The sequence below is a fragment of the Vitis riparia genome, chromosome 5 (genome assembly GCF_004353265.1).
Source record: "Vitis riparia cultivar Riparia Gloire de Montpellier isolate 1030 chromosome 5, EGFV_Vit.rip_1.0, whole genome shotgun sequence".
Lineage (NCBI taxonomy): Eukaryota > Viridiplantae > Streptophyta > Magnoliopsida > Vitales > Vitaceae > Vitis > Vitis riparia.
This window is the reverse complement of record NC_048435.1, coordinates 8,730,866-8,753,185: the sequence shown is the minus strand read 5'-3', so window position 1 is coordinate 8,753,185 and position 22,320 is coordinate 8,730,866. Positions and strand designations below refer to the sequence as shown.

The window sequence follows — 22,320 nt, the reverse complement described above, 5'->3', positions numbered from 1 at the left end:
AAGGATTTCTATATTCATATGCTTCTTGGGTTGCTTTCTTGGAATTCACAAAGTCTTGCAAAGAATTTTCCATTTGAAATCTAACATCAAGAGCAACCAATTTACATGGACTAATATCTCTTTTCACTCTAACAAGATATTGTTTCATTCTATGAATACCCCCACCTTTTGTAATCTTTTTACAATATAAACAAATAAGAGTTTTCATTCCATTTGCATATCTTTCTTCAGAAACATGTTCCCATGCAAGGTCGGTCTTACTTCTAGTTGTTTGTGAATTGGTAGTTGAATTTTGACTAGAGGATGGAGTTAAGTTTGATTCCATTTTTTATTTCTCTATCAAATTAGAAACAAAAATCTCACATTAATCCAGAGAATGAAAGTCATCAACAATTTAATGATTTATAATCAAGTCATCAATAATTTATAAAAATTGCATATTAATCTAGAGAATAAAAGTCATTAACAATTGAAAAAAAATAAAATGAGAAAATTACTTTCAAACCAAGCATTTATCTAAAATTTATAAATTGTTGCCACCACAGTCGGGGGGAGCGGGGACTTTGTGAACATTTGAAAATTGAAAATTCATAGCTTGCCACCATAACCCAAATGCTCAGTCAAATCTCACACTCTCTTTACTTCATCTTGAAAATATCAAAATAGTCTATCAAATAGGGGTTGCATACATCATGAGTTTAAAATTTCACCAGATAAAATTTGTTTTTAAACAATAAACACAGATTTGAGATTTCAAATGGGACCAGTCAGGAAGACTTGAGTCGGAGGAATCATGATTCATGACTAAATATACCAAGTAAGTTTTGATCTCAAGTGTTCAAATCATCTTACAGTTGGATCAAAGTATTAACTGATTGTACCATACCACGTACCATAAGGGATTAAGTAAATAACCAAACTAAGATAAAGCTAATTATAAATGTTGGCCTCAATATCATATAATATATAGGTGGCTGGTTGTAAACTTAATATAATTGGCAAAAATTGAATATTAATTGTTAAATCTAAAAAATAAATTTCAAAACATTAAATAATAAATATCATACCTTGATTTGTAGGTTGCAGCTACTGGCCAGACTTCAGAGTGAAGGCTTACAATAGGACAGGAGAAGGGGAAGGAGGGGGGTTACAGTTGGCTGGAGGGGGATTACAGTGGTAGGAAGTGGCTTGCTGGTTTGCAACGACATGACAAAGAAGAGACAACAGTGTTACGGTCAGTGGAGAGAGATTTTGCACGGTGAAATGACTGGACGATGGGAGCCTGTTGCGGCGCGTTGGGGACGGGCGACAATTGCTATGGTTTGGAGAGTGAGGGTTTGTAAGGAGGTTTTATATCCTCCAAAACGTCATTTTGATGCTGAAAAAAAAAAATTAATCGAACTGATTGGTTCGTCCGAATCACCAGTTAGATCACCGGTTCAGTTGATCCGATCTCGGTTTAACCTATTTTTGGTCTAATTGACCGGACTGGACCGGAACGGTGACCAACCGGTGGTCGTACCGTCCGGTCCGATCCGATTTTTAAAACCATGATCTTTATAGCATTTAAAAGCACTTTTATAAAAGTTAAGTAGCAAACAATAAATATCAAATTGCACTATAAGTACTACATATCAATAGCATTTCAACACAACAAACTAACAATTGCAAACAAAATTCACCCATAAACCTTAATTTAAATAAAAAGAAGAGGAGAAAGTTTGTGTACTTGGTTTAGCAAATATAGCGTTTCTTCCAAGGGCAATATTTAATTTATAAAATGCAATAACATTGACTTTAAAGGGCAAACTTAAATCTAACCAATGAAATGGATATTAATAAGAAATTAAATATGATTAAAGAAACATGATCAAATTCAGAATCATACAAAATCAGAATGTAATTTAAGGATATTTTGTTTGATTAATCCTATGCTACTCTTTAACTCAATGGTTCCTAATATTGTGAAGATTTGAAATATTCCCTAAATAATTTAAGCTTTAGCTTAAGAATTCGTTATTTAAGTAAATGGAAAATCATATAAGAGGAACAAAATTCATTTTTAAAAATCATTTGATATGTTGGCATTTTTTGAGTCCCATTTTGATCTACACGAATTGATCCATAAGTCTCCATTAATTAGAGCCATGAAATTCAATTCGTATATATCATTTTTAAAACATTTTTTAAACATGCTTGCCAAATGAAATTAGGCAGCATCTATTTTCAAAGAATATTAGTTTTGTGGCCTAAGGGAACTAAATTATTTTGAATGGAAAATCAAATAATTATAAAAGGGGTTCAAAATTGATTTTAAAACAATAGATTATTTAACATGTATAAAGTGTCATTTTGAAGTTCAATGATTAAAGAAGATAAGGGTGAGAGAGTTCTTGAAAAACATTAAGGGATATTTTATATCTTATATGAAAAATGAGAAATCAGGTTTTTCTAAAATAGAGAGTTTTATTCCAAAACCTATTGTCATGTAATTTGTCCAAGGGCTTTTAAAGAAACATAATTTATATTTTCACAATCAGATTTTTAAATTTAATAAAATTTGATAAGTTTAGATTATGATGATCGAAAGCTATACATTGATATTTTGTTCTTCCTATATCAGTGTAAGATGGTAATATGGTTATCTAGATCAATCGTCTACATTCACTTGCATTAAAAAAATGGTTCACTATTTATGTAATTAATCAATTAAAATTGTTCTTGTTATTTCCTTTTTTATTGCTTAAACTATAAAATCCGGATATCCTAACCTTTCTCAACCTTTTTTGCATCCATCCTTACTTCTTAGTTTTATTGTTCATTCATTTGTTTCTCATTTATTCAACCATTTCTATATTAGTCCAAAAAATCTATCATAATATCTCCAGAATCCATCACATAAAATTATAAGTGGACAAGATAATAACCATGCAAACATTTTTAAAAAATAGAATTAAGTCATTATTGACATTACAAGATACAATTAGAAAAATAGAAAAAATTACATTATGAACCAGAATTCTAAATATAATATTCAGTCACTTTTAGAGTACACAATTCACATTAAATCATTCATTCATTTTCAAATAATTGATGAAATCTAAAACCAATCCAACCAATTCTCACAAATTATGAAAATTTTATATGATTTTTATTTGTCTTATGTTCTTGTGGTACTCAAATTTTGCATATATAATTTCATATATTCTCAAAATCTAAAGCAATTATTTTATATATTCTCATAAAAACTATTATATTATTTATAACTTAAAAGTATGTAAATTTTATATATTTTCATAATTTGAAGTTATGAAGGAATTATATGAATTTTTTGTTTTTGATAATAAAATTATTAGAATTTTTAATTAGTTATAATTTAGATTTGATTGTATTCTTAGTATTTTTTTTCTTTGCTAATGATAGCAGTTGAAATCTCTAAAACTATAGATTTCATGTTGTGAAGTGTTCAAGTTTTAAAAGATTTCTAGGTTGCAAGTGTTTTATATTTTATAAATTCATGTAATTTTAATTATTTTTAGGTTTTGTTTTGTTTATGATTTCATATAATTTTTATAATATGACGTTGTTTTATTCAAAATGACATTTTTATTTGAACTATTATTTTTATAATATGATGCGTATTTGATTCATGATACGACATTTTTATTTAAACCATTTTTTTTTCTTACAAGCCCATTTTTATTTGGTTCACAAATCAAAACGTTTTTAAATTATGATAAATATTACAAAAACTTAAATTTGTGGCTCTTGACATTTTGGATCCAAATTACTTATCCTAAACCTAAACTATATATACCAAGTAATTGATGTCAAAATTTATCTTGTCATGATAAAATTTAGATCAATAATTAAAGAAGGAAATATGATATCCTTGTGGGATAGCTCAAGCACTTTGATATTCTTTATCATCTTAAAGTTTATTAGAATAATGAGTTTTTGATGAAAATTCACTAGCTTTGTCAAATTAAGTCAACCACATTTCTTAAAGTGAATGTAATCAATTAGAAGTCTGGATATGGATTAGAATTAATGTGATAAAATAACTCTTGAGACTATGGTGGTCATCATTATCAAAAAAGAAAATTCATATTACAACTAGAAATGGTAAAATGATAAAATAAAAAAAAAAAAAAAAAAAAAAAGAAAAAAAAAAAAAAAAAAGGAAGATTGTAAAATAAATATATTAGAGATCATAAAAACAATTATTACAAGCATGACATAAAATGACATTAGGTGTATACCTATCATACACGCAAGTGTTTCATTGACTTTCACCAAACTTTATTAAAAGTAACAAATTCATAGGTGAAGATGGACTTTACTCATAGAGAGCAGTTAGTATACCTTACCTATATGTTTCCAATTTTATTTTTAAATCATAATAGTAAAATTAATTTATTGATTGGTTATGAAAATGTTTATTTTTAGATTATCACTTTGGATAATTACTTCCTTCTAGTACAACTTATTATACACCAACACAAATCTTAATGATTTCATTTTATTTAACATAATATAATACATGTCCTGTTTGTCAATATATTTATATATTTTATCTATTGTTATTTGTTTATACATAACATTAATTATTTAATAAATATATTCTAACATGTTTGTTTGATCAATTATACAACATTGGTAACAACTAATGTTAACCTTATATTAAATAAACTTTATTAAAGGCTTTAGAAGAACTAAAAATCTTGTGTCTAATAATACATGGTTCAATGTGAATGATACTTTGCATTATGCTAGATCCGAAAGAATCAAGCATTATCAACTTAATTCCCGAGGTGATTAGTGAGACATCAACTCATTGCAATATCACATGGTTGTATATTAAAAGCCCATAAGTTTCTTTTATTGCCTAGTGACTAGTTAATCCTTTTATAAACCCTTATAGGGTTGCATGACATGTTATGCAAATTATAATTTTAATGAGACCATTTTTCCACTATTAGGATAAAGAAAGCTATATTTGGAATAACAATATGAAATTCTTGAAACACTTTCAAAATCATATATTTGTTACAAATATTGCATGCATTAATGCCCTTAAAGAATAATTAGGCAGATTGCAATAAATAAATTCATAACACATCTAAAGCATGATAAATGGTATCCTAATAAGACAATGAATTAGTATAGTGATGGTTAAAATACATAATTCCCTAAAAGAGAAAAAGACATAAGAAAAGGCAAATGTATGCGAAAGTTGGTGTTCTTGAAGAGGCCATACCTATGAAAAAGAATAATAAGAATGACTTATTTTTCTAAAACTAATTAAATAAATGATCCCTAAAGAAGCACAAGTTGTTCTTGAAAATGTACTAATTGAAGAGCCCTAAAAAGAGACACACAATGATAAAAGATAGACTTTTAAGAGGCACATAAGGATAAAAAATAGGCCTTGAAGAGCTCTAGGTGCCTAAAAGTAAAGAGATATATGTTGAGGAAGATGAGATCAAGATAATGTTGTCATTGACAATATATCTTCTTTTTAGATGACCCTTGACATCATAAGGAATAATGAAGGTCCTAAGTCATGAATTGTGCAAGAATAGCAAACTAGAAATAATTAGTCAAAGTGAAAAAAAACAATTAAGATAGAATTAAATTTGTTTATAGAAATATAAGGACTTTGAAGTTGGATGCTTAAAAATCTAAAGTTTGATTGGATGCAAATGAACCTCAAGTCCAATACTTGAAGACATAAAGTCAATTTGATATAAATAGACTTGAACTCTAATACTTGAAGATATAAAAACTATTGGATACAAATGGATTATTATGTGAAAATGAAATTGAGATAAAAAGAAATAAATGAATTATAGCATAGGGTTTCCTTTGGATACATTGTATCAACTCTTGTAATAACTTAATCACTCAATCATATGATTAATAGTCGTTGAAAGACTTGATGTATACTTTATGATATAACTATAATACACTTATAGGGATCCATAAATATGTTAAATTCCCTAATGCATTCCAAATATATAAAGCAAATAAGTTCCTAAAGGATTTGAAATGTCTAAAGCAAATAATTTCTTAAAGGATTCAAAATTCCTAAAGCAAATAATTTTATGAAGAATTAAAGTGTTTAAAGTAATGATTGAAAATCAAATCATGATGATAATATACTCAATCAAATTAGGTCATTGCGTAGAAAAAAGTAGGGATTTGTAATTGTTATAATTCTTTTAGAAATCCTGAAGAGTTCACAATAATAATTAATTATCTAAAAAAGGAAATTGAAATGAAAGACCTTAAAAAAAATTATTTTTTTCCTCACTCACAAATGGAGTAAAAGTGGATTTTTTGTTATATATATATATATATAAGTGTCGAAATGCTTTCATATGGGCAAATCATAATTATTTTTTTATTTTATAATTATTCATTCATTTGAAGTGAACAAAACTTCACTTCATCCAAAAGAAGAAGTAAAGTAGTGTTTGACCCAAAAGTACCATATCTTAATGTAATTAGCACACCGGTGTATCTTGTAAATTGTACATGAATAAACATAATGTTCTCAATCAATCTTCTAGCAAGATACAATTTTACACCAATTGAATGACATTGAAATGAAGCTAAATACATATTGTAGTATCTTACTGAAACAATTGAAATGAGATTATTTTACTCAAAAGGATTAAAATCACTACTATTTAGATATACAAATGCTGATTATCTTACAAATTCTCATAATGCTAGTTCTTAGATAGGGTACATATTTACTTATGGTACATGATACTACAATATTATGTTATCACCCCATGTCGTCTCCACGTTCACCACCATTAAGGGGTGATCTTGAAGTGGTCTAACACCCACGTCCTCCACCATGATCGCACTTTTTCCGCTGCGTTTAAAGAGGGTGTGGCAAATCTGCAGAAACGTGGTATGATGGGAGGCCACGGTTATATATTTCTCATGGTCCCGAACTCGATATCTGCGTCTTCATTATTCAGCAATACACCATCCATAGGAGATCATCAGAGTTTGGAAACCAAATGTTGAACCGATTCCAGCAACTTGATCCGATGGCTGGAGGTAAGTCCAAGTCTTTTACAGATTGAATTCATGTTGTAAGTGTTCATTGAATTGAATATTTCATGTATGAAATCTTACATTTGGTATCAGAGCCATGAAAACCTTGCCTCTGCCTTGTATCTATTTTGCACCAGAATTGTTTAGTTAATGTTTCCTTTTCTGGTTAAAAAAAATACAATCATACAGTATGCTTGATAGGAATATCCGTTTTATGATTAAAATACCCATGCTTGCCGACACCACAAATGATGGATCATTGCTACTACCACTGTAGTATAATTTTAATAAAGTCGGCTCTGGATGGTGAGCCTCCACCCAATCTATGAGCCATAGCTTTACTTGAAAGAACCCATTTGCCAAACTTGGAGACCGACTTCTCCAATTATCTCCAATGAAAGCCGCTGTCCGGCGACTTTCCGACAGAAATCCTGCATCATTTCCAAAGTGGGTCTGCCTCCGGTACACCCATTTCCAAAGGTGACCATGATAAGGGCTAAGGAAGCAATCTGGTGGGTGTTTAAGAGGCCATTGTGACTGTGAGTCATGCAAAGCTATCCCGGAGCGCTGCCAGGCTGTTTTGCGGCTGAAGCATGGTGCTGCCCGTGAGGAGAGGTGCTGTCTATCTGGTGCATTCAATCTCCACCGTCATTGCCTCAGTTCAGCCATGGTCGGACCTGGACTAGCGGCGGTGGATTTTGGTGCCGGAAAAGGCGGCAGCAGTGGCGTTCATCCGCTGGTGATGCAGGCTGCTTGAAAGGCACTGCGTGGGGCTGTTCTTGCATGTGTTGCAGGCGGCTCCATAGCTAGCTGATAATGATGCAATCCATGTGAGTGGCGGCGAGTACGTGGCTACCGGTGATGAAGTATTCCACGGGGTGGCGGAAAATTAGGATGGTGGGTTTTCGTTGCAGTTGATAATAATAAAAAAAAAAAAAAAAAAAAAACTAGAGAGAGATTGGGTTCTACTAAGTTTTTGGGCCTTGGTATAAATGACTTTTGGGCCTATGAAGCTTATTGCATGGCAGTGGCCCATTTTACTGAATTAAGGAGCTTTAAGTGTTGGGCTTTAAAAATTGGGTTAGTTTGGGTTCTTATGGCCCAGTTTAAATTATTTATGATTGGGCTTGTAATTGATTGTGAAATTTGGGCCAATTTAGGCAATTATGACCTGTTTGAAATAATTTTATTGGGTTTAGGCACCCATTTATTATTTGAAACCTTTTAAATTATTCTAAATTATATGTGATTTTATACATGCAAATTAAATTATTTATTTTAATTTATATGCTTGTATGTGTAAAAATGTAGCCTAAATTTGAGTTAGATAAATTAAAAGTTGTAGCTTTTAATGCATGCAATTGTTGCCTAAAAATTTAGTTAGATATATTAAAATTATATCATATATATCATATAGTTTTAATGTCTAGTGAATATGATTTTTTAAATAATTAAGGAATAGCCACAACATCCTTAATTATATAAAAATTATATATTAAGTAAATAAGGATCACATTATGGACATTAATTGTAATTAATTATATAAATATGATGATTTTACCCCACAGGGTTTTCATTATGTTTATATAATTAATTAGGATAAAATATTAAAATTAATTTTTCCTAATTTACCCACAGGAGTTAGGAATAATTAATTTAATAGGTTTATCATAAATATTATAGACAAAAAAAAAAAAAATATCAAACTATATTCATAATAAATTTCATAATTCAATAAAAAGTTTGATAAAGTCTATCATAAAGATAATTAATCTGATTGAATTAAAGATTTAGCCCACAGGCAATTTTTAATAAAATTAGATTCAATTTTAAGCATGTTCTACATTGGTAAAACATGAATTTATATTAAAGCCTCAAATTTTTAATGAGCTTGTAATCCTTTTGTGCAGTTTTACCTAGCATATCTGATATTCGTTGTGAGGTTCCCGAACTTAGAGGAGATAACTTTAAGATATGGAAGAAGAGAATTCTTCTTCAATTAGGGTGCATGGACATAGATTATGCTATAAGGAAAGATGAACCACATAAGATCATTGATTACTACTCAAAAAGTGCTATTTGATAGCATCTAATTAATCCTTTTAAGCACTTTTGAGTAGTAGTTAGTGCCTTTTAACCCAATTAGCATGTTAAGGCCCCTTTCAATCAATACTAATCAAATTGTGTAAGTTTTGGTGTTTTTGTTAGTATTTTGATCACCAAAGCATTATGAGATTGAGGAGAGTTATTTGGAATCATTGGCAAGCAATAGGAAGCTCAGAGGCATGAAGAATCAGAGCCTTGAAGCTCTTATGCCATAAGCAAAGTGGAAATGCAAAGGGAAGCAAAGAGGATTCAACCATGGAGCACTCTTGATGACAGTCACTGCAGCTAGTTTTGGAGCACTTCCTGATGTTCAATTTATGCATACAATATGTCATTTGAAAGCTTGGGAAGTCAACAATCCAATGCCTCAAACAGTGTGCAATTTGGATCTGAAATGAGGAAGCTACAGCCGTTGGAAGATAACTACTCCAAGCTGAAGGAAGGAAGACTTCAGTAAAGTGCTGCGAAATCACCATTCTTGTTGCGGAATGGTTTCGCAGCCTTTTTGCACAGTGCTATGGAGTTCCCCTGAAGCTTCACGCCGCGATGGAAGCCAAACACCTCAAGTTGGAAGTCCACTTTGCAAAGGTGTTGAAGCAGCTGGTTGCTATGAAGAAATTTCGCAGCTCCTCTTGAGTACCTGCGAAATTTCGCAGACCTCATCTTTCACCTGCGAAGTGGTCCTTAGTGCTTCCTGATATTTGTAACCGACTCTTGGAGATATTTTTCATTAGATTTTTGTTGCTTAAATGCCTAAATTCTCCTTGTAAGTCACCAATGATAGATTTCCTTAGCTTTTAAGTTAGGAATTTAGCAAAATACCTTGGGATAGCTGTACTTGGGATTTTTGGTATAAAAGGGAGCCCGAGGAGCCTGTTCTGAGGGTGTTCTGGTTGTTGAACCTTTTGTAAGTTTGAAAAGAAAGAAATACAAAGAGCTTTAGCTCTTTACTACCTTACCTTCTCTCTTTGTATTTTAATATTTTTACTAAGTTATGCACTCTCTGAGGAGTTTTCCCCAGAGAATGAGTAGCTAAACCTCTTAGTTCCTTGGAGTTAAGGTTGCCGGGAAAGGTTCCAAGTGCATCAATCAGAAGCTTTGTGGTTTCAGCTATGAATGAAGAGTAAGTGTGTCCCGTGAATGGTTTCTAATGTTTTTAGTTAACTTAAAACACCTTGGAGTCACCTGGGCCAACACTTGGTAAGGCAAGTGATCTTCACCCATGGAGATGCACTAGTTTACCCCTTGCGAGCCTCTGGTAGGTGACTTGAAGGTAGGATTTTCTAGAATAGCCAACACTTGGTAAGCTTTTGGACTCTTAGGAGACATCCATTAGTTACCTCTTGCGAGCTTTTGACGGATAATCCAAGGTTAAAGATCACCTTGAATGGTAAAAGCTAAGTGAGAGGCTTGAACCATTGCAAGTTGCATCAGTGAGAGAATTAAAGCTGAAATCCAATTGAGGGATGCATTTATGCAGCACCTGTTAGAGAATTGACTTAGTGTTAAGTCTCTAATGTGAGTAATTGAACCAAGTGACCGGAGCTATGCTTTTGCATGAGAAACCTCCCCTGTATACCTGAATCTCCAAGGAATGCTTTTCTTCTTAAGTTATTTTCATCACTTGTTGTGTTGTTAATCTAAGTCCATACCTTTTTTAACCAAAGTTTGTGTTTTATTTCTTAAGCTAATCTTAAAATGAAACAACACCAATTCACTTTGAATTGGTATCATTTTCAACTTGAGTATCCTTCCCAGTGGAACGATCCTAGAGCCACTATGTTATAGTAGCTTTGTATTTGCTACCCTAGTTCATGGTGTTATAGGTTAAAAATTTTGTTGATTACACCTGCCATCAAGGAGCACCAGCTGGACATACATCAGCTGAGACACCAATTAGGCATGAATCAATCATTGATACCAGCACACCTGAACAAATTTTATTGTACGAACGCTGGGAGAAATCTAATCGCCTTAGCGTGATGTACATTAAGACAAAAATCAGTGCTGGTATATGTGGTTCAATCGAGCAACATGAGAATGTCCGTGAATTGCTAAAGGCTATTGACGAGCAATTCGTCACTTCAGACAAAGCCTTGGCAAGCACCCTGATTATGAAGTTCACATCCCTGAAGCTCACCGGTATAAGAGGTGTGCGAGAACACATCATGGAGATGAGGGACATAGTGGCTCAATTGAAGAAACTCGAGGTAGAAATGTCTGAATCTTTCTTGGTGCACTTTATCCTTAACACTCTTCCACCTCAGTATGGACCTTTCAAAATCTCTTACAACACACATAAGGATAAGTGGTCTATCAATGAATTGATGACCATGTGTGTTCAAGAGGAAGGAAGGTTATTGATGGAACAGGGAGAAAGTGCCATGCTGGTGACGCAAAGGAAAGGAAAGAAAGGAAAATCTCAAGCTAGTCAGAAAGGGAAGCAACAAATTCCTCCCAAATCTGACATTAAGAAAGACGAAAAGTGTTTTTTCTGTAAAAAGAAAGGACACGTGAAGAAGAAATGTCTGAAATTTCAGAATTGGCTTGAGAAGAAAGGTAACCCTACCTCATTTGTTTGCTATGAATCTAATATGGTTAATGTAAACACCAACACATGGTGGATTGATTCTGGATCTACAATCCACATTTCAAATTCCTTGCAGGGTATGCAAAACCTAAGGAAGCCAATGACAAGTGAGCAATTCATCTTATCCGGAAACAAGATGGGCTCGCATGTGGAAGCAATAGGGACATGTTATTTAACTTTAAATAGTGGTTTTGTTTTAGAATTGAAAAAGACCTTTTATGTACCAAGTTTCTCACGAAACTTGATTTCAGTTTCTAGACTTGTGCCGTTTGGATATTCCTTTCATTTTTCAGAAACATCTTTCAGTTTGATTTATAAATCTGATTGTGTTGGGAATGGTATCTTGTCTGATGGTCTTTATTGTATATTCTTACAAAATGATACCGCTCATAATTCATTACATGTCCAAACTGGCATTAAGAGATGTGTTGTAAAAGAGGATTCCTCTACATTGTGGCACCGGAGATTAGGTCATATCTCCATAGATAGAATCAAAAGATTGGTGAATGATGGGGTACTTAGTACTCTAGATTTTACTGACTTTGAGACTTGTGTGGACTGCATTAAGGGTAAGCAGACCAATAAGTCAAAGAAAGGTGCTACTAGGAGTTCCACCATACTAGAGATCATACATACTGATATATGTAGTCTTGACATGGACTCTCATGGTCAGAAATACTTCATCTCTTTCATAGATGATTTCTCACGATACATGTATCTCTACATACTTCATAATAAATATGAAGCTTTAGATGCCTTTAAAGTCTTCAAGGCAGAAGTAGAGAAACAATATGGTAAACAAATTAAGATTGTGAGATCAGATAGAGGTGGAGAATATTATGGTAGATACTTGGAAGATGGACAATCACCTGGGCCATTTGCGAAGTTTCTTCAAGAGCATGGGATTGTTGCCCAATACACCATGCCTGGTTCTCCAGACCAAAATGGTGTAGCAGAAAGAAGAAACCGAACTTTATTGAACATGGTGAGGAGTATGCTTAGTAGCTCAAAACTTCCTAAATTCTTGTGGACTGAAGCACTTAAGACAGCTGTGTATATATTAAACCGAGTTCCAACCAAGGCTGTCCCAAAAACGCCATTTGAGTTATTGAAAGGTTGGAAACCGAGTTTGCGACATATGCGCGTTTGGGGATGCTCGTCTGAAGTGAGAATTTATAATCCACAGGAGAAGAAACTGGACCCAAGGACTATTAGTGGGTATTTCATTGGATATGCTGAAAAGTCCAAGGGGTACAGATTTTATTGTCCATCTAACAACACTAGGATTGTGGAATCAAGAAATGCTAAATTTCTTGAATATGACTTGGTCGGTGGGAGTGATCAATTTAGAAACATAGTTTCTGATATTGATCATACAGAGTATCAACCTTCCACTTCAAGCGATAGATTGTTTATTGTTCATAACACCCCTTAAGTACAAACGGGTGTTGAACGAACAATCGATGAAGTTCAACCAGTCATTGAAGTTCCACAAGTTGTTGACAACATTCCAATAGACCAAGTTGATCAGGAGTTGCCTAACACTTCTGAACAACAAGTTGAACCTCATACTTCCTCGGAAGATATTGGTGCAACCTTAAGAAGGTCTGCTCGAACTAAGAGGTCAGCAATTCCTAGTGATTATGTAGTGTATCTATAAGAATGTGACTACAATATAGGAGCCGAAAATGATCCCGAATCTTTTTCACAAGCCATGAGTTGTAAAGAATCAGAATTGTGGTATAATGCCATGAAGGATGAGATGAGTTCCATGAAGTGCAACGATGTTTGGGACCTTGTTGAGTTGCCTAATGGTGCAAAAACCATTGGTTGTAAATGAGTTTTTAAGACAAAGAAAGACTCATTAGGCAACATTGAGAGATACAAGGCCAGACTTGTTGCAAAGGGGTTCACTCAGAAAGAAGGAATCGATTACACGAAAACTTTTTCTCCTGTATCAAAGAAAGATTCCTTACGCATTATATTGGCATTAGTAGCCCACTTTGATTTGGAATTGCAACAAATGGATGTGAAAACAGCATTTCTTAATGGAGAGTTAGAGGAGGAGGTTTACATGAAACAACCTGAAGGATTCCCCTCTAGTGATGGTGAGCAATTGGTTTGTAAGCTTAAGAAATCCATATACGGTTTGAAACAAGCATCCCGCCAATGGTATTTAAAATTCCATAACATAATTTCTTCATTTGGTTTTGTTGAAAATGTTATGGATCAATGCATATACCTTAAGGTTAGTGGGAGTAAAGTTTGTTTTCTCGTTTTATATGTGGATGACATCTTACTTGCAACCAATGATAAGGGTTTACTTCATGAGGTGAAACAATTCCTCTCTAAAAATTTTGACATGAAGGATATGGGTGAGGCATCTTATGTCATTGGCATTAAGATCCATAGAGACAGATTTAAAGGTATCTTAGGTTTGTCTCAAGAAACCTATATCAATAAAGTTTTAGAGAGATTTCGGATGAAGAATTGTTCACCTAGTGTTTCTCCTATAGTGAAGGGTGATAGGTTCAATCTGGACCAATGCCCGAAAAATGATCTTGAGAGGGAACAGATGAAGAACATTCCATATGCTTCTGCAATCGGAAGTTTGATGTATGCTCAGGTCTGCACAAGGCCTGACATTGCATTTGCTGTTGGAATGTTAGGACGATATCAGAGTAACCCAGGTATAGACCACTGGAAAGCTGCAAAGAAAGTGATGAGATATCTTCAAGGAACCAAAGATTACAAGCTTATGTACAGACGAACAAGCAATTTAGAGGTAGTTGGCTACTCAGATTCAGACTTTGCTGGTTGTGTTGATTCACGTAAATCAACATCTGGATACATTTTTATATTGGCCGGTGGAGCTATATCTTGGAGGAGCGTTAAGCAGTCCATGACTGCTACTTCTACTATGGAAGCTGAGTTCATATCTTGTTTTGAGGCTACTTCACATTGTGTATGGCTTAAGAGTTTCATTTCGGGGCTTAGAGTTATGGATTCAATATCTAGGCCATTGAGCATATATTGCGATAATTCAGCTGCAGTCTTTATGGCAAAGAACAATAAAAGTGGAAGTCGAAGCAAGCACATCGACATTAAGTATCTAGCCATAAGAGAACGTGTTAAAGAAAAGAAAGTGGTCATTGAACACATTAGCACTGAATTGATGATTGCTGATCCTTTGACTAAGGGCATGCCACCGTTGAAATTCAAGGATCATGTAATGAACATGGGACTTAGTTCCCTTATGTAGTTTTTTTTTTTTTTATTGTACAAACTCTTATTATGATGTTTTCTCATATTGATGTGCACCTTTATTTAATTTTGAGAAAAATTCAACTTCATTGGACCAAGAATGAACATAGGGTTTATTCATTAAGTAATATTGCCACATAAAGTAAAATGTTAAGAAATGAATGCACTGTAATACATGGAAGATAACACTCGTTATATAGAGGACTTATCGCCATGATTCAAGTATTTGTTACTTAATACGGATAATTGATGGATTAAGATAGGACATTAAGTTAAAGGTGTGGACCAAGTGGGAGAATGTTATCACCCCACGTCGTCTCCACGTTCACCACCATTAAGGGGTGATCTTGAAGTGGTCCAACACCCACGTCCTCCACCATGATCGCACTTTTTCCGCTGCGTTTAAAGAGGGTGTGGCAAATCTGCAGAAACATGGTATGATGGGAGGCCACGGTTATATATTTCTCATGGTCCCGAACTCGATATCTGTGTCTTCATTATTCAGCAATACACCATCCATAGGAGATCATCAGAGTTTGGAAACCAAAGGTTGAACCGATTCCAGCAACTTGATCCGATGGCTGGAGGTAAGTCCAAGTCTTTTACAGATTGAATTCATGTTGTAAGTGTTCATTGAATTGAATATTTCATGTATGAAATCTTACATATTATAGTAGCAAACAATGCTAGTTTTTTCTTCAAATCCTTCAAAGATAGTTGTGATTGCATATCATTAAGATTTATGATCAACATATTCAAGTTTTGTATGAATTATTGTTCATCAAAGATAAATCTATAATGTTAGATGAGGGCAATATTGTTTGCATTACACAAATTAAAGGATAATATGTAAAATGTGATAGAATGGAACATATCTCTTCTAAATTATTTTACACTTATAAGTTCTAGAAAAGTTGTGAAATTGATCTTCGTTAATATATATGATCATGTCATAATCTAAAAGCGTATTCATGAAAACATTACTATCTCTTACATTGAAGAAATTAAGACATGACATTGGAATACAAAGATTGAAATATTTTCAAGCTATTGCATTAAAGTACAACTATGTTTATATAGTGTGGTTGTTGGTTGTTAGTGCATGGTTCTTTTTGTTAAGTTTTTTAATTTTTTTTTACCTTCATCTAAGTTTTGTCCCGTTATCCTAATAAGACTTTTATTGAGACGGTTTTAATAGTCTAAGTCATTAAAAAATATTACATTCTTTTTCTTTCTTTAAGATTTCTCTTAATAATATTTTAATGAAACATATTTTAAGAATGATTGATATATAAAGGAAGAGTATTACATATCATGTGTAGAAATTTGTAAATATCATCAATTCTCATATTAAACTTTTTGTATATCCATATCATGTTTATCATAATTATAAAAGTATTTTTTGACGTCATTCTGATCGGATCATTTTATATGTTGTTAGAAATAGATAACTTCAAGTTCTTCTTCCTTTTTTTTTTCTTTTCTAAAAAAAAAAAATTCTATTAATTCTTCTATTTATTTTCTTTTCTTTTACAACAAAATTATTTTTCTTGGAATTATTAGTTTTGGAATATTTATATCTTAATTATATTGATTATTAGTTTCTTAGTTCTCCCCGACAGTGGAAACGACACCATTTGTGTGTCCCTCTTTGTTGCACTCCCCGATGAGGCGATGTCGTTAAACTTATGTGAACGTCAAAACCCCTCTACTATCTCCGTTATCATCATTATAAAACGACACCGTTTGATTTACACTGCTAACGCCGTCGTTTTCTGCTTACGTGCCAAGCCGCGTTCCTCAGAGTTGAATCTTTCTGTCAATCCAACGTTTCTCAGCGCGTCAAGGTGACGAATTCTTCATCTTGGGATTCCAGATTTCTCTCTTGAATTCTATCAAATTCTTATTCATTATATCCCACAACTGTGATCGAAAGACCAAAAAGAAATCATAGGAGATGGGATCACTGGCAACCAATTTCACAGCATCACTCTTCCTCGTTCCCCTGGGCATTCGCCGTCTTCTCTGCTCCTCCTCTCTCTACCTCAAAAACCCATCTCAATACAGGTCGAAATTATGGTATTTCTCAAATCCCAGGTGGAAAAATTTGGATTTTTACGTCCTCATCATCGCCCTTCCCATTGCTTCATTTGCAGACGTTTTCCTTTTCTTGACATTTTCCGGGCACCCTATCTATCGATTCGCCTTCATCCAGAAATCACTGGTGATTTTGCTCTTCTGGATACTTGCCGTTTTGATCGTTTTACGGGAAAATTTTGATCATATTCTCATTCACGAGAGTTTGGTATTTGTTTTCGCTGCAATTTCGTTTGTCGCCGAGTATTCGGTGATTGGTAAGGGAATTAATGGCCTGGGCGAAGCTGTGTACGAGTGGTTAGGTGGATTGACTCTCCTTTGTGCTGCTTCTTGCCTGTATCTATCAATTAGGCCTACTGCTTTCTTCGCGGAGTTTTTGTTGTGTTCCGGGATTGTGTTTAAGGGGACATGGTTATTGCAAGCGGGGCTGTCATTGTACTCTGATGTATTCTCATTGAAGGGGTGTCATAAATTTTTGACTGATGTTGTATGTGATCTTGAAGAGGATAGCTTGAGGGGTGTGGCTTTAATGAATCTTTTGTTTATTGGGCATGCAATTGGAGTCTTGATTACATGTCTCGTGTTGTTCGGTACCTTGTCTTCTAACCAGAACTTGAGGCATGCCGATGGGACGGGATCATTGTTGTCAGAGCCTGACTTGCTTCATGAATTTGAGGTTGAGTGAGCTTGTATCATGGTACCAAAGAAAATGGTATCATGTGGGGATTGTTTGTTTGTTACTTCTCTACAGGTAGGTTGTGTTGACCTTTTTCTTCCATTTACTTGTTGGCATACAGAATTTGTTTCTTAGATTCTTTTAATCATGAGCTGGCTGTTCCATTTTGATTTTACTGTTAATTTTACTCGTAATTATTGAAAATAATGATGGTCAAATTCCAGTTTGAGGAACTACTGAGGGTGGACCGTATGCATGATGTGTATATCTTTTTGATTGATTGATTGATTGATCTCGGTTATTCAAGTACAGAAAATCAGGTTCATGGGAAGTCTGCACAGTCTCGCTTTAAGGCTCCAATTCTTGGTCATTTGTTGAAATGTAGCTCTGCTAAAGATCAATTGTTGCACTTGCGATAGCAATATGGATGCCTATTGTCATTCAATGATGCCTTTATCTGCTTGGGGGGATTTTCCCTTCAGACTTACTTTCCTGCCAGTTCTTGGTTCTACAGCCTTTAGTGAAGATACATGGAGGTGTTTGTAGAAGATTGATGATCCAGAAAGTAGTTGTTAGCCACTCATTTAATTTTTATTTGAATTTGAGAATCATGCCCCAGATTCTGGCATGAGTTTCTACATAAAGTTTGTGGACATCAAGTTGGGTGTTGTTCCTCCCAGAGAAAAGAAGTCTACAAAATCTTCACTCAAGAACACAATTATTTGTGTTCTAGTCTATGTATTATAGGCCATGTTTACACAGATGTTTGTGTGTGTGCAAAGAACAAGGTGGACTTGTTTGTAGAAGATTGATGATCCAGAAAGTAGTTGTTAGCCACTCATTTAATTTTTATTTGAATTTGAGAATCATGCCCCAGATTCTGGCATGAGTTTCTACATAAAGTTTGTGGACATCAAGTTGGGTGTTGTTCCTCCCAGAGAAAAGAAGTCTACAAAATCTTCACTCAAGAACACAATTATTTGTGTTCTAGTCTATGTATTATAGGCCATGTTTACACAGATGTTTGTGTGTGTGTGCAAAGAACAAGGTGGACTTGTTTTTGGTTGTTCAATTAAATATACTGGTGGTAAGAGACATAAGCTATTATGTGCCTTGGCCACCAGACACAACTGCATTATTATATTACTAAATGCAAAGCAAATATTCGTCTACATGTTTCAAAAGCAAACACAGGTTGATATGTTCATAAAGCAAGGGTCATTAGCATGTGGACATGTTTGTCAGGTCTACAAGTGTCTGAAGCCTAATGAGTGGAAGGTAGAAGTAACCTGCATAGCATAAGTTTATTTTGAAGTGTCATTTGGCCAAGAACACTCTTAATTTACAGCAACCATAGTTTGCACTATTACTGCCTACAGCTCATAGGAAACTGAGGAAGTATCTCCCTTTCTAATTACGGTGGGCTGAGAAAGATAAGATTGCATCACTGATTAAAACTATAATGATGATCAGTATTTTTCATGCTTCTCCTTGTGTCAATTAAATATGTTGGAAACCACTTGATGGTTTTTGCTAAATGATGGAAAATGGATCATATTATGAAAATTTTACTTGTAACGTGTTTCCACATTGCAAGATAAAGCCACTGTGTTTTTTAAAAATTTATCAATTTTTTCTAGTGTGAATAGAAGTAAATGCATCAATCCATATGCAAAACTGTGGCTGTTTGCAGAATCTTGCTTTTGTCTTTTCCCTATAAATAATTTCCTTAGAAATATGGTGCACATAGTTTAAATTGACATGGATGAATCAAAAAATAAATAAAGCAGACTGAGCACATGTGCAATTGAAATTTGTATTCCATGATATCAAATAGTTAAATCCACATGGACACAATTGTCCATGAGCACGGGGCTCATAAACTGGATTGTAGCCATATTCTAACATCTTGTTCTTGTAAATAATTTCAGTATTGAAGAAAGCAAACTGTTATGATCATTTTTCTGCTATTGATGAGTAACATATGGTATGTTTAGATTATTGGAACACCCTGAAACCTATAATTGTGTCTAGTGAAATAGGTAACTGGGGATCATTAGCCTAATTATTTATTCTCATGGACATCTTAACAATATGGCTGCAATTTCTATTCAAAAGAAAGTTAGATGGTGGAAATGATTCCTGAATTCATCCCCTAGCTTGTGTTTAGAGAAGAAAAATAGTATCTAAGTCAAGGAAAAACAGTTACCTGATTCCTGTACCTCTCAATTATGCATTACTGATTGGGGCATACACATGAGAGCAGGACTTCTGGGATCATTTTGAGGATCTACTTTCATAAAGTTGCAAATGACTGGTTTATCCTGGAGTAGTACAAATGGCTCTGAAGTTGGGGATCAAGATGAAGAATCTCTGAGTATGGTCATGCTCTGCTCCGAGTAGAGAATCTACCATCCCATGATTGACTGGATTGATGGATTCTCGCATTGATTGTGTTTCAAACCCACAATTAAAGGACATATTAATATACGGTTATACACAAGCTTGGCCCTTTCTTGCTTGCTATATTTCATTGTTTTTTAACTAGCCAGAAGGCCTAAGTTTTACCTTGTATAGAGAAAATTCTTATACGCAATTCAGCAAGGAACAGTTTACTGAAGTCAATACCATGTAGTTCACATCTCAAGGTACATTGTCCCCAGTGTGTGTGTATTACAGCATAAGCTTTGTAAATTTCTTGCTTGCTTGCTTGGTTTATTTCTTTTGTTTCTTTAACAAGTCAGAGGGCAAAGATTTTTCCTTGTGTAGAGAAAATTATTACATACAATTCAGTTGTGGATAGTTTACCAAAGTCAATACTATGTAGTTTGCATCTAATGACTTGATTACAGCACATTACAGTAGCTTCTTCTAGAAACAGTAAATATTTGAACTTTCTTCCATTAAGTGATGAGTTATTTCTGAGGTTAAGATGGATGGTTTTGTGATGTAAAGGGAATTAATTTTATGTTGATCCTTTCATTGGCCTTTGGCAGATAGATCTCTCTGTATCTCTAGTAAGATTTTCTTGAGTAAAATTTTATTCTTACTTTGAAATTTCTCCATGGCATGTAAATTTGCTGGCTTTTGATATCATAGACACTCATCATACTAATTGTGGTGGCACATTGTAGTTTTTAATACTTAGTACCTTGCAAGATAGATATATTACTGTCTTGTCCAATTTATCAAACTTAAATCAGCTGCTCTTGTATGACAAGAAAGGTTCTTAACTTCTCTCCTGGAATCATCAACAATCTGTTCTTGTAAAATATGGTTTCTTTCTTTTGCAAGACCTGTAGAATGTTCCACCATTGTTGATTTTCATGGATTTCAGACTTCGTTTCATCAACTGTGATTTTTATCCTTATTTTATTTACAAATTTATCCTTTGTTAAAGGTCCTTTTTTTAATAGAAGAGAATAAAGCAGTGGACATGCAACTGAGAATGACCACATCAAGGTCCAGTGCCAATGGCTGTTCATTGGAATTAAGTTCTTGGGGGTCAACTTCTTTTGTTGTAATTCTATCTTCCACTTCAGTGCATGAAACAGAGTTGATGTCACATTTCATGGTTGCAGTGAATATTTATGTCTTCAAACAGTGTATATTTTCAGGCTCTTCAAGTTTTAAATGACTCTAGATGGCACCTTTTTGTAAGGCCATGTGCCAGCAGCTGAGAGCACGGTTAGTTGACTTCTAATTTTGAAGATCAGTCATATAAGGTAATTCTGTAATAGCACTATTTCTTAATGACAATTCCTAATTGGCATTAATAACGAGCTTTGATGATTCTACTGATCAAAAAGCTTCACTGTGTTTAGCATAGCACCCTTTGTGGTGAGCCTTACTTGTTCAACTTGGAGGCAATCATACAACCTATATTGATTGGCTGTTCAGTTGGCACCATTTCTGGTCTGTAATGGTTATGTTGGTCATGGGTGGGGAGTGTATTAGGTGTGTTGGAGATCAAAGTCCAGGGATATGTTTAGAAGAGGACATCTTGACAGAATCCTTAGTAAGACAATACCATTGTGATTTTATGATTTGATACTTGACTGGAATTCAAGTAAATCATCCTTCAAAGGTGCCCTCACTTGTCAAAGCATTTGTGAAACATGAAAGGCTTTCCAAAATTCTGTTAGACACTATGACTAGATAGGATGACTAACTTCAACACTTGGAAATCAAGTCCAGAAGCAAGGCATACAAAATATCATAAGATGAAAGCTCTACTGAAGAGATGGGTAAAACCCCTCTACTTCGTCAGCATGTGTATCATGACTAGCACCTACTGTGGGAGTTAATTTGTGCCAAACAAATTGCATTTGCTGTTTCATTATTTTCCTTGCTCTCAAATTACAGAGTTGAGCAAAACGAGGCAAATCATTTAGGGGATTCATATATGAACATGCAAAAGAGTCAATGTCAGCAAAGGAGCTTTGAGGCAATTCTCTTTCAGACTTATTGATTTTTGTTTATTTTAGTACTTAGTGATCTTGTTGTGGCA

At 33.9% G+C, this 22,320-nt stretch overlaps 1 protein-coding gene across 1 annotated transcript; it reads left to right on the top strand.

Annotated features, from left to right (window-relative positions):
• Window positions 1–16,994: 16,994 nt before the first annotated feature.
• Window positions 16,995–17,819, top strand: LOC117914554. The gene has a single exon (XM_034829906.1). It carries the CDS (start codon window positions 16,995–16,997, stop codon window positions 17,817–17,819), a length of 825 nt encoding a protein of 274 aa, XP_034685797.1.
• The last annotated feature ends 4,501 nt before the right edge of the window (window positions 17,820–22,320 follow it).

What these genes read in the sequence shown, in the direction of transcription:
- LOC117914554 (XM_034829906.1), top strand. Translation starts at nt 16,995, where the DNA reads ATGGGATCACTGGCAACCAATTTCACAGCATCACTCTTCCTCGTTCCC.